At 45.7% G+C, this 14,174-nt stretch overlaps 1 protein-coding gene across 6 annotated transcripts in view; it reads left to right on the top strand.

Annotated features, from left to right (window-relative positions):
- Positions 1 to 14,174, top strand: part of NFIC (nuclear factor I C) — an 829,310-nt gene that overhangs the window by 738,404 nt on the left and 76,732 nt on the right. For all 6 annotated transcript variants that reach the window (XM_069649459.1, XM_069649463.1, XM_069649458.1 and 3 more), the window contains one exon: positions 1,457 to 1,641. In XM_069649459.1, coding sequence (XP_069505560.1) covers positions 1,457 to 1,641 — 185 coding nt within the window. The remainder of the gene's footprint in view (positions 1 to 1,456; positions 1,642 to 14,174) is intronic.

Here is a 14,174-nt window from a genome sequence, read left to right as displayed (position 1 = left end):
GTGGAGAGGGGCATGAAATCCATACGGATGTCCATATTTGTGGCCTCTTTGAGTAATAATGGAATGGTGTTCTACCCGGAGGAATTCCCAGCGTTTGCTCTTGTGAATGTTTCCTGGATCCCAAAGCGCACCCTTTCTAAGCACAATCAATGTGATCGGTGGTGCTTTTACCTATGAGAAGAATAGAAGCAGGTCAGTTTCCTCCTCACTCACATGGGGCCCTAAATCCTAGCAGGCAGTGCGGGTCTCCATATTGTAGGATAGTGGAGTGTAAGTGTCCCACAATGTAATCACTCTATGGCCTATGTACCGTAAAGTGACCTCATATAGCACCTTTCTGCCATTAATGTTGGCCTCACTGCACATGGTCTTATAAAAAAGACAGGCAGGGTGTGTTAGTCAGATAGCCGGAAGGCAGATGCAGAAACCTTTGGTGTAGATGGATGTAGGTCAGAAGTACCCGTTAACTGTGTACCGATATGGAAATTTCTATGTTCTTTGTGGTTGGGACCCACCATGCAGATTAGCCATATGGGCATATGCCTGATTGTGGTGTGCAAAAATTGACAGCATGTAAAACATTAGCTACACATGCCTTCACTTTGTTGTGGTCCTATGCATCACTGTCCCAAACAAAGAAACAATTGCGCCCTTTACGCCCTGACAACAGCCCTGGTAACCACCAGGAATGCAAGACAGGGACTGTGGGGGGGATTGTCCTGGTAGAGCCCTGCTTTTGCATGTCAGAAAAAAAGGAGTTAAATATGCCGTTAACATCTACTGCACACGATTTCCCTTGTTAATTAAGATATTTTCAGACTGCAGCACCACTTTTCTAGTCTGCTGAAAGTTTAAGGACACTTTCATAAAATAGAAAAGTGGCAGTCTTCTACGAAATGCTGGCAGTGATGCTGGTGCACACGCTGCCCCCACAATTAAGGTTTTTAGCAGCGTTTGCTGCTGAAAAGCACAACACTTCTCCTCCAATCTTTCCTCCCACCCTCAGAATGTTGGTGCAGGAAACTGGAGGGGAGAATGTCAGCTTTCTAAATGACTTTAATCGCAAACTCAGAATCGGGCCATGAGGCACAAGCAACTCACTCCAGTTCCTTCAGGCTGCTCAGAACGGAGGCTTGGATCGTCGGAGTCAGTCAGAGATCCGAGCAACCTGATTGGTTGGCCCTATATAGTAGATCTCGGTGATCAGGGCCTACGGATCGTCGCTAGCTCTCATTCTAGAATTGTGGAGTTTGGGGGTTAAAGTGAACATGCAGCTGGGAGGTGCAGCGTGAGTGATGGACTTTCCATTGTTATGTCATCCAATGATGTCACAGGTGCCCCACTGTCATTGGCTGGTGTTCAGCTTATTTATTGTTCAAAGACACGTTTAGAGTGACGTCTGAATGCCTTAGTAGATGCATACATTTTGTCGTAATAGTGATCATTGTGTTCACAGGTCTTTCACGGAGTCCACATCCTTCATCAGCTCTGCACTTCCCCACCACATCCATCCTCCCACAGGCAGCTTCCACGTACTTTCAGCACACAGCGATCCGCTACCCCCCTCATCTCAACCCCCAGGACCCTCTGAAGGACCTTGTCTCGTTGGCCTGTGATCCATCCAATCAGCAGCCTGGACCGGTGAGTGTCTCCCTTTGAGTCCCTATCCCTCCACCAGGCACAGCCCAGCACTGGTGCCAGACTGGTCTTGGTGTTTCAATGCTAACTGCTTTATGAATGCTTTGTTCAGCTATGGGTCAGTATGGACCCAGCTCACTTGCTCTATGAGAAGTGCTTTACCTCTCAGCTTTAATCTCCCACCTGCCGCAGCCAGCAGCAAGAGTGGGGTAGGCAGACAGTATAGCAGCAGAGCTCTCAAGTTTTCTGTGGCCATGCATGAGGCCATCCAGTTCTGTTTTTACTTGAGTTCTGGGAATTGTAGTTTTCCTAACTTTCAGATGGGAAAGAAAAATGAGAAGTCCCAGAATCCAAAGGGAAAAAAACAGGACTGGGTGGAAACCTAGGAGCTCTAGAGCAGCAGGGGCCCATTGGGCCAGTTACCTAGGACATTGGCTGCAGTCTTACAGGAGGGCTGCTCTATGCTTCTCAGGCACCTGTGGCAGACGCATTTCCCTGTAACACTCCTTTCTTTGCAGAGCCTAGAGAGGAAAGGGAAATGTGAAAGAGGCACAGAATGATGAGGCATTAAAAGGGCTCTACCTTGTTTCAGGCTTTGTTTGACACGCTGGTGCTGGGGCTTCAAACACAGGGGATATCACAGACTGAACCAACCTGTCCACCTGCGCCTTTCAAGGGTGAAGGAAACACTGAAAAGGGTATTTCATTTGGCACCTTTTCACCAGAGCACTATGCACTGCACCGCCTATCCCGAAGAAGCCCTTGACTGATGAGTTTAACGCATCCAGCTTTCACCCAGGGTCCATTCTCGCCCACTACTCAAAAGCCCTCACACAGATGGCCATCAAACAGATCATCACCTACCTTAAAGCCAATGATCTGTGGGCCCCCCACCACTCTGCAGGCGGCAAGACTTCCAGCCAAATGTCTGACTCATTTCAAAGAAGCATAAAAATGTGCAGTTTGTACATATCATGATCGTACGGGTCAATCCATATTCTGGTTACCCTTTAAAGACCTCCCACCCAAAGCTTTCACCAACAGATTGACTAACATTAAGCCAAAAGATCCCATTCAAAAACTAAGCTTAAGCTTTGCCACTCTGATCTCTGCCACCTAAAGCTTTCTCCAACAGATTGACTAACGTCAAGCCAAAGGATTTCATTAAAAAAATGCATCTTAAGCTTTGTCACTCTTGGACCCTTCTCCAGTCTTCTACACACTGCAGAATGTGATGGTGTGTTTCTCATCATATGGTCACCTCTTTGGCAATTCCATTTGCCGTGGCAACCTAGTCTGTATTTTCTATAATCATCCAGTACTTATTTTGTAGCTAAAATGAATCAGGAGGATGTTAATGTTCCTTATCAAAGCATTCCTAATAGTCTATTGGTGCTAATCCTCATGCTTGTTCGGTGATATTTTCTGAGAAGCAGCGTTTTGCAGCATGTATCCATTATCGATCCGCATGTGGGGTGTGCCCCCCCCTTCTACATCCTCCTCCTTCTTCTCCTTCCCCCACTGTCACACCTGCAAAAGTTGCCAGAATTGTCTGCTCCATGAAGGCCACCTCTCAGCAGGTTTCCCCCTTCTCATCCAGGACCATCAAGGATAACATTGGCTCTACTACCCCTGCTCTCACTGATTTCTGAAATCACTCATTCCTCACTGGATCCTTTCCCTCCTCCCTTGTATTCCCACTCCTAAAAAAAAAACGAATCCTACCTGCCCTGCCAACTACTGCCATAACCCCCTTCCTGGGGAAACTGCTGGAGAAGTTGGTTTTGCCCCAACTCAACTCACACACTGAACTTGTTGGTCTCCATGACATCATATCATATCATCAATCTGGATTCCGAGCGTCCGGAGGCATAGAAACAGCTCTTCTGAACACCCGTGAAGAACTGCTTGCATCTCTGGACTCCAACTCCTCTGCTGTCCTTAACCTTCTCAATCTCTTCTCTGCCTTTGACACAGTCAACCATTCCATCCTTGTGCAAAGGCTCCACAATACCCTTGTTATCTCGGAATGGGCACTGGACTCGCTGACATCCTTCCTTACTGACTGCTTTTCCCAAGTCATCCTGGGCACCTTCTCCTCTCCTATTTCCCTCTCCACCTGTGGTGTCCCCCGGGGTTCTATCCTCTCCCCCTGGCTCTTTAACATCTACCTTTCTTTGCTTACACGCCTCATCTCCTTCTCTTCCAATTTCCAGAGTAACGCAGCTGACACTCAGCTCTTTTTCAAACTCTCTGCCCACCCTCTTGCACCCTCCATCCTCCCAGACTGCCTATCTGTCATCCAGTCCTGGTGCACCGCCAATGATCTCTGCCTCAACACATGTAAAACTGAGATCCTTCCGAACAGTAGCCCTGCACCCTCCTTCTTCCCTTCACTCTGGCCTTCCTTTTTTGGGCTATCCCCCTGCACCCTCTTCTGAAGCCAGAAACTTCGGTGTCATCTTTGACTCCTCCCTCTCCTTTCTCCATCACACTCAGGACATTGCCAAGAAATCACACTTTCAGCTGTTCCTTCTGAAAGGAATTCTCCCTTTTCCCACTTTCCCACAGAAGGCTCAATGTGACCCAAGCCTTGGTTCTCTCTAGGCTTGACTATTGCAATAACCTCCTCCTAAATCTACCATCTTGCACTCTGTGACCCCTCAAGCTAACCCAGAATAGAGCAGCAAGACTTATCCTTGGCCTTAATCCCAAAGACTGGAACTCTCCTGCACTAAAAAGTCTTCAATGGCTCCCGTTTGCTGCTTGAATTAAATTCAAATCCCTCTGCATCATCCACAAACGGTCTGTGCCCGGGGACCACACTATCTTCAACTTTATCTTACTAAATACCCCCCCTCTAGACCACTACGCTCCTCTGGCTCTAACTCTCTGTGAGTAAAGCGTTTTGCTAAAGAGAGAGCAGGTGGACGTTCACTTTGCTCAGCTGGCCCCCTCCTATGGAACAGACTCTCCTACCCTCTTTGCCTTGAGCAGGATCTTCTTACATTCTGCAAGCTTCTTAGGACTCTCCTATTTACCTCCTCCTTCCCTTCTTCTTTCCCCTGCTAATCCCACAGTTGCTACGATTGGGCATCCTGAGCCCTTATGCATCCTCAGGGCCCTGACCTCCCTTACCCAATCGGCCCATTTCCTGTATATCGGCACTTACGCTTACACCCTCTGCCCTGGTGGCTCGCACTTACACCCCTTGCGACTCCAGGCTGTGTAGCACTCAACATTCCAAGCACTTCATCTGTGGCTCACCCATGAGCTCTGACACCACAGCACTGACCCCTGCCATCTTCCTTGCTGCACTTGCACGTTCTGAATATTCACAAGGCTTAGTAGGTGCATCCTTTTCTCCTCTTTCCATCACTGCTTTTATTTTATTGTGTTTTAATGTATTCATGTATTTCCCTTCCCTGCTCCCTGCCTTGCCCTGTGGGTGCTAAGAAACAGTATTTTCTTATTGTATAAGCTCCTAAAAAGTAAACAATAAACATACAGCTGTTGATTGCACCATATATTTTTTATTGAGCATTTTTTTAGTTTTCAATTATATATTTGTGCACTTAATGAACATATTAAAAAAAGAGAGAAGAATGAAAAAGCATAAATATATAAATACATATGTCCATCAACGTTTTTGTGTTCAAAAGTAAGAACTCATTAAACAAACAGGAAAAGAAAAACATTCCTTAATACTGCAATTATAATAACCTTCATGTGACTCCTTACTCCTCAATCTTTGAGTGCATCATTTACAGTACAGGATACAATTCCCATCAGTGCATTCATTGAACAGATTTTAATAATGATATTATTCTAGCGCTGTACTTCACAGTATTCACCAACTTTGACGAACAGCCCTCACAGTTCCAATCGTAGGATTTAATACATCTTTAATTCGGCTATTCTTGAGTGGCAATCAATTTCTCATCTTTTATCATATGCTTTGCGTTGTTCCATATGTTGAGGGCACCCGGGTGTTGACTGTATGTGTATCTGGAATTGTATGCGTTTTACTTAGGAAGAGTCAAATTGTGCATGTCCGCGATCATCGGCTGATGTGAAGTATGACCGCTGAATGAAGTTAGCCACCATCCCTATACCTCTGTGCCATCTGAGAGCTCCCCGCCTCTGGAGTGCTTTACCTCGAACCGTGAAAGGATGAAGGTTCATCTCAGATTTCGTAAATGTCTAAACATCTTGCAATTGACTAGGCCAGGATAGTGGCTATAGTAATTTTCACTAACTTCTGGATCATCTGGTTTCTTTCTCTGTGTAGCGCCAAGAGGCCCAAGGGTATTTGCGCACAAAAAAAACTAAATAAAATCTTAAAAAGAGTGATGTCAGGCGTACTGACAGCATGTGAAGCTGTAATCAACATCTCACTGCAAATGGTGAGGGGACGGGACTTTACCCGATGCGTATTGGTGACCAACAACCACAGTCACATACAGATCAGAGTAACTTGGAAGTGAAGGAGATATATTTAATTTTTCTGTGAAGCTGGTGATTTTTTTTTGTATGTCAACTTTCCAGTATGATTTATATTCCAACTGTCATAGCCTTCACGAAGGCCAAGAACGGTCTCTTGCCCACATGGCTCTAACTTTGGTGCTAAAATCCCCTCATTATACAGAATAGAAAATTGATATGCAGTTAATTTTAGAGACAATTCCTACTCTATGTTACACAGATAAATGCAAAGAAATCCAAAGTCCATATCACTATTGTTCTTTCTAGGGGTGCCTTTCGGCCTTCTGGTCCTCATCATTGGCCTCCTTTTGGGACTTACCAGTTACATTCTCACAAGGCAAAGAAATCAACAGCTTTCCCTCTCCATGTGTTTTCTTTCATCTCTGTAGATATGTGTCAACCCAACAAGCCACCCCCTGTCTTGTTGGTGTCATCCCATCCTTGTTATCCCTTTTGCCACCAAGCGCAGCAGATACACCCGTACAGCCCGCTTCTCGATGGGCCTTTCTTCCGCTAGCAGTTCCCCTGTCCTTGTCACCGATGCAGCTGACAATTTGGCTGCTGTTGCCATTTCTGCTGTATTCCTTTTGAACCCCATGAACCTTGATTAGATCTACACCTGACACAGTTCCTAGCGGTAACGCTGCAGCTCCCATTGTCTTAGCAGTAGACAACCAATATCCTGCCATCCCTACCAACAGTACATCTGCTGGCATACCTCTGTACCACACTCGTATCCCCTGAATACCCCCATGGGGCATTCCTGTAAGGTGGCCCCCTCCTACAAAGAAAGTAGGTTCTCTAAGTGGGTACCCAGGCACGGCTGTATGTCCAGTAGAGTCCCTCTGAATCGACAGTGTTATATGCTCCGAGAGCTGGTCTTTTCCCTCACCTCTGGTTCTCTTGGTTCAGCTCCTATGGCTCAGCGAGGCACCTTCATCTGGGTTACCTCCTTGTAGGGCTGTGTCAGAGGCCAGGACATACTTCGGAGCTGCTGAGGCTGGAGGAGAAATGCTGGCCTTTCCCATGAGAATAATCCTATGCAGGACTGTAACTCCACCCCTGTAAATGGGGCATTCGCAAGCTAAAGGAACCCCAGTCCTTTCAGGATACTTTCATCTAAGTCTGCACAGCAGGTCTCCAGAGGGTAATGCTGATTACGGTTGGCATCAGTGTGCACATGCATGGTAATCATGCAACAAAGCATTCACTCCCCACGCCTAGGGCGCCCGTGTCAATGGTAGTCCAAAGCCACACGGTGATGGTGGGCCTCACTGGACGTGAGGCGCCCACCTGCAATACTATTACCCTTGGGTGCTGGAGAGCGGGGTTCATGGGTCAGCGGTCCACTGTGGCTAGTGACATATGTCCGAAGGGTGTACCAGGCCGGTTATGCGGGACTTTGAGGGTGGGCCTGCAAGGCCTCACTGTGAACCACTCAGGGGTGCGCTCCCATTGTTTCTTCAGAGAGACGTATGCAGTGTTCAGGTTGCTGTGCAAGTACGTTGTGGAAGGTTGTGCAGAGAACAATGCATGGGGGTTAGAAATCAGTGGCAGTAAGTGCGCGTTACCTTTGATTTTAGAGAAATGCTGCTCCCCTCATATCATTTGCAGGTGTGTCCATTGGGGAGAGTTCCAAAGGGAAAAAACTCAGGACTAGGTTAACACAAAAGAGAGGACTGTGCTTCTGGAGTCCAGCCCTAAGGGAGGTTGCATGTGATGACATCACTCTAGACAACATGGCTACTGAAAAGGGTTACAAAATAGCCCTCTAGATCACCTCCGGACCTCTAACCTCATATAAACAAACTCCAGACCTAGAATATGTGGGGGAAGTGCTGGATAGTAAAAAAGCACGGCTCTGCTGAGCGATATTTTCTGGGTGCGATGAAATCGCGCGTACAGGCCAAAGGGGGGTAATTGCAACTCTGCCTTCTTCCTTGTGGGTGTTCGGCCACATTTATTACAACAATAAAGCATGAGCGCTTACAATGAACTACTTACACAATGTTCTAATCTTCACAGCGCTGCACACCTAATAATTAATCTTTCCACAAGCCCTGGACCCTTGGGAAAAATGTTCACAATGGGCCTAGGGCGGTGTGCACACGTCGCTGTGCATCCCTCCACGCACCTGTGGAAAATAAGATGGCTCCTCGTGAACCAACCATTGCCCGGACCTATTTCCCCAAACCTGCAAACCTTAGAGAATGCCCCATCACAACGTACCTGCGTTTTGTTCAGCTTTGGCCTACAATTAGGAGGAAAAAGATCCTACTCAAAATACCGAATGCAGCCTGCACGTTTTCCCAGTGTGTTTAACACAATGCCAGTGTATGCCAAAATACTGGTCGGGGGCACTTCCACCCCCACCATGATATTGCACCCCTCATCATATCATTGAATACACCCATTCCAGCCCTAAGCAAATGCACCTCACAAGGCCTAGTAGGACTGCCTCCCTCTTTCATTGTCATATTTGCCTTTCATTCCCATGTTCCCTCCCCGTTGCCATGTGAGCGCTTTGAAACAAAATGTACTTGATGTATAAGCGTCTTACAAATGCACAATAAATACAAAATACATATGCCGGCCCTGGATCAGTCCACAAGGTACCCTCAGTAAACACCTTTGACTCAATATCAACTGGGATATTTCATTGGTCAACTTCCATGTGGGAAAGTTAAATGGCCTTGCTTCAATTCCTTTTCCCAAATACCTTCTTGTGATCATGTGCAACCAAGGCACAATCGATCTTGGAAATAAGCTCATCACCTATGCCAACTGTCCAATCAAATGTTCGCACAGGTGCTGCCGTCGCAAAGATGTCAAATCGTTTCCCCCAAATGCACAGTGACCAAATTTGCCCCTGGAAGATTTCCCTTCTTAGGAGCTTTAATCGCTGCACCCAACAGTTGCTGCAATCGCAATCCTCTGTCACAATCCAAAAATGTCAACTCCTCAACGCCTCTTCATTGACGCTGACCCGGTATCCCATACAGTGCCGTCTTCATAAAGAAATACCCCGGGATTCACACAACACAATGTTCCATCCTCTCAAATTAATTACAAGGAAAAGTTAGACACATCCCACGCCTCCCGAGGCAGGCAGTCACACAACGAAAGGAGGTGTTCCTCAACCTTCACACTAACGCTGGTGTGATCCATTGCATCGTCTCTTCTGAACAAATCTCAAGACGCACTTGTTCAACCAATTAAGACTACGTGAACTGAGGTACTGAATGTATTGTGTCTGTGCCCAGCGCTGAGATGCCCATGGGCTATGCATGCTCCTACAAATGAGAAAACAAATAAATAAATAAATAAAATGTACCTCTCAAAAGCGTTAGACTTTCAACGGCCAATCCTCTTGACCTTGTCATCCCACAGTCCAATGCTTGCTGCCAATGTTGCAGCCCCAATGCGAAAATAGTGCGAAACCCTCCTGTCCAAGACCGATGGCCCCCAGAGCCACACTAAACGCCCTGTTTAACAGAAACAGTGGCATAGCTAACCGTCTAGTTCTATCAAAGGGGGACCTTCCATCCACAGCAGTCTCACCTCTAAGAATTCAGACACTACCTCAAAAGGGCCAATCCGCTGTCCTGGGACCTGGCTTAGTGTGGCTAGGATCTCTTTCCCCTGTTGATCAGTTTCTGATCTCAGCAACCATATTTGCACTATTCTGTTTCTTAAGATTCACCCTTGGGGGTCTTTTTCAGAAACAAGGAATAGTTCTGCAATACGAAATAGCCCCATAAAATGGCAAGCAGAACGCCACGCAGAAGAAGAGAAATTCTGCCCCACCTGGGCAGATCTTCTGGGGCGCATCTTCTGTTCTTCGCGATCTTTGGGCATCTAATGGTCCCCTGTTGTCTGGGTGCACCTTGCCTTTTCCCACGCTGCTAATGGACCAAGGCACCAAAGGATCTATGTGATTTTAATGAATCTATAAATTTTAACAAACCCAAATAACCCAAAATAACGAAAAACGAGTTCGATTTCAAAATGCTGATTTTCTTTTTTTTTGCCACTGAAGAGTGAACCGTTTCTACTATCTTCTTGCAGGGTTTCATTTACTGTTTCTTAGGTGGCAGAAGAAACACTGTCTAAGAGGGACTGCTGTCAGGGCCTCTCTTTGCCTCCTCCTGATCAGAAGTTTTTAGTGTGCCACCTGGTATCTGAGTTGCTTTCAGCTGATCTCCCCCCTATGCTATCCTTTTGTAACCAACATTCCAAACAGTTGATCAATTACTTTGTCAAGACCCCCTGCTGTTCTCCTATTCCTGCTTATATCACTAAAACATTTTTAGAAACCCAAGAATAATCAGCCCTACGTATGCTAACACTCGGCCGGAGCCTTCCACTTGATCACGAGTCCAACGTAGTATCCACCTGTTGTCACAGATGACCTCACAAACCCATCAAGTCTTTTTGAAGCGTTTTTCTTGAAATAGTTCAGAAGTGCTTGCTAAGGGACGTCCTTCCCCCTCTCGTCCCTCCGTCCAGTTCTCTCCTAAACCCACTAAACACTAAACCCCAAGATGGTGACTAGAGATTAGTAACCCCTACTTCTAGATATCTCGTTATGATGACCGGGATCATGCCAAAATACCTCATCCCATTACGGGTGGGCGGGTTAAGTTCATTTAAAAGAAGATGGAGAGGTATGTGGCCAGGCTCCGGAGGGGGGGCGGGCGATCACCCATCGCATATATTTGGTGAAATGGGGTAAAATAAAAAATAAATGCTGCCCAAAATGTTCATATAGATCCATGATATGATAGATTATTTATAACGCGCTTAATACCCAGAGGTTTCTAACCGCTGACCCGGGGATCGAACCTGTGTTGCTCTGTGTTGTCTTGCTTCCAAGGCGAGCAAGTTGCCGCTGAGCTATCCTCCTAATGGCAAACGCCCTCTCTCACTCCTGGAACAATCTATTTGAATCCTAACCTAGGCCCCACAATAAAGTGTTACATTGTTACAAGAAGAGGTGTCTTACAAATCACTCAGAGCTTACTTCGTCTTTTCCTTGCACACTCTTGTACTCTTCGCCCAGATATTCTACCGCCCCTACCTTCTACTCACCTCCCTTCTCTCCCTCGCTCTCTCTGCAACTCTATCCCTCCGATGCTCTCCTTTGTACTCTTACTCTCTTCCGCTCTGCACTTCTACTTCCCTTTCTTCACGACTACTCCCTTAACTCTCCACCCTATTACTCTCCTCCCTCTCTGCACCGCGACTCTCCCCTCCACACTGCAGCTCTACAATAAATTCTCCCACACTCACTCTCTTTTCACGCTCAGCCCCTTTCCCAATGAATCTCATTCGCCCCATACTCTCCCTTTATTAGTCTCACTCACACACCGTTCACACACTGACACCAACCAATACCTCAACTTGCACCCACTTTCACAATCCTTTTCCACACAACCACATGCTAAAAAAGGGGAAAAACGCACAAACACATTTGGCGGGGAACAGACACAAAAACATTCCAAAATAGAAGTGGAAAACCCTGATGCCATACCATGACGGACCTCTCACAATCAAGGTATGCAGAAAACACGTGGAAAACGTGCGTGGAAACGCACATACATCCACCAGTCTTACCAGATGAAGGAAACCCACATGTTAGCCTTATGCACAACACGTTGAAAACCCCATCCAAAAAACAGATACTCTACAACACAAAACTATCTGGACATGCAGAAACTACCACGAACATAACAGGCCAACAAATGAAGGGGAATTAGTGGCAGAAATCAGTTTACGGGGGATAAAGGTAAACAAGTCATTGCTTCTTGTCAACACCCACTGTAAATATTAGGTAGCGTACTTTAATACTATAGCTAAGGTGAGTCCTGGGAAGTAGCGGTCTGATGTTCGATAAGGTTTGATTGGAGGTCGGCTAGATAGCTCCTTTGGACAGTTGGCAATAACCTTAACATTGGCACTGGCCTCAGTTGATGACTTTACTTTTTATAGGTAATAATTCAAATATGCGCTTGTTTCACTTATCATATTCATGACCAATTGCGGAACTCTTTCGGAGTTTCTAAGTCTTCCAATTAAGACTTGCACTGTAAGTAGAAATTGCACGTTGTTACGACTTTACAACTTGTTTCTTTGCGGTGTGGTATCCTCAATATTCACATTGTCTTAACTTCTGAAAGAGGAAGAGGAAGGTAATTGAGACGAAGGGGAACACGAGTTAGCGTCTTCGGATGTCAGTTCACACCTTGGTTTCCTTTAAATTGAGCAGTGTGGTTTAAGCCAACTACATGCTCTCTTATTCTGCTCTGGTCTGCAAAACGTCTTGTATTTCTTTTACACCTGCCGGGCCTGAACCCAGCTGCTTCTGCAACCTTCAGCTGAGGGATGAGGTCACTGGAATATATTTCACTCCCCATGTGGTAGTCCTTGATAACAATGCAGGAAATTGACAATGGTTCTATGTCATCTCATCGAATTTATTTTCTTATTTCTTTTACATTTGGCCTCATATATATGCAGGGGGAGATCACCGCAGTCCGTGACCTCACCCTATATTTATTATGACGATTAACCCCCCACCACCCACACACACACACACACACATACACATATATATTTGCGTCCATAATCAAATTAAAAAATGCAGCCATTCAAAGAATTCTGCCGCAATAAAATCCCCCGTTACCATTGACAACATTTACTGTGGGAACTCCCCCGATCTCCCCCTACATGGGACGGGGTAGGGGATTCTCAGAGTGATGTGAGTGGGGATGGGCGTGGAGCTAGGTGTTGAATAATGGGGGGTGCCATGCATTTTGGAATCTGGCTAAAACCAAAGTCTCTTTTGGGTCCATAAGAATGAGCAGCCATGTCACAAATATGTCTGTGATAGTAATTCAAGCATGCACTCCTTCTGAGCATGTAATGCACACCAGGGCGGTACTCATTTCACCTGTAGCAATCCCCAAATAGTAAAATCCCTACAGACTGTGATCCATTTATACTCATATGGACCACTTTACCCTTTGGGTTTGGGCTGTCCTAGTGAACAAAGGATGACTGTTCAATGCATCTTGAATGTCACTTTTATATTCATCATTGTATGTTATTTCGGAAAAAATCCATAGAATCCATAAAACAGTACAACAAATACATATTTAAAAAACATCAAAACCTCAGCCAATCATAAAAAAGCAGAGTAATACAGCGAGTTAGAGCAAAGTCATTAAAGTGCACAAGTGATAATATTCAGGAGAAGGTTCTACAGCAATTTCTGCTGCTATTCCATGCCCTTACAAAAACGCAGGGCACTCTGTGGGCATCTTTGCACAAATCAATTGCTTCAATTAGGGTCCCAACATTAAAAGATTTAAACAGAGGAATTAACCAAGAGCGGCGAATATCGTGCAAAAAAGTGCACCAGAAAAAAGATGAAACACATCTTCAGGTGAAGATTTGCACATTGGGCAAAGATGGGATGGAGATGAGTTCCATTGGCACAGGACACTCAAAGTGGGCAGTATAACCAAAACTGAACTATAAATACAGGGTGCTCTCAGTAGGTACAACAATCCAGGGAAGATATCTTTCAAAGCCCAAAATAGCTTGGATCTCATAGATTTGGTAGATAAAGTTTTCCGGTCTGCTCAGTCGAGTAAGTCTACTATTGGCCAATCCCAGTATGCTTTCTTCATAGCGTTGATGCTTGAGGCATTAGTGGCCTTGCGTCTGTCTCATAAATGGCCCGTCCATATCTCTTTTAAGATGTTTTTATATGAATGAACCAGGGCCCTGTTTTACAATGATTGCCCCATAGAATGTAAATTATGGCACCCCTGTAGACAGATAATGCGGCCTTTGCCCAAAGTCTGAGCCACAGGAGTACGGGTTTGATCCTAATAGTGTAGTAAATGCCCAACAAGCCTCACTCAAGTTTAAGGACTATGTTAAGAGTTCCCTGGCGCAATGGCAAAAGCTTCTAGAGAAGTATATGTTCACTTATGACCAAGCTGATAGACCTTGAGTTCATCCCCATAAAGACCAGCTTGTAT

Source organism: Ambystoma mexicanum, chromosome 1p (genome assembly GCF_040938575.1).
Source record: "Ambystoma mexicanum isolate Mex_15411 chromosome 1p, UKY_AmexF1_1, whole genome shotgun sequence".
In the NCBI taxonomy this organism is placed as follows: domain Eukaryota; kingdom Metazoa; phylum Chordata; class Amphibia; order Caudata; family Ambystomatidae; genus Ambystoma; species Ambystoma mexicanum.
The sequence above is the reverse complement of the archived record's forward strand: the minus strand, read 5'-3'. Positions and strand labels throughout refer to the sequence as shown.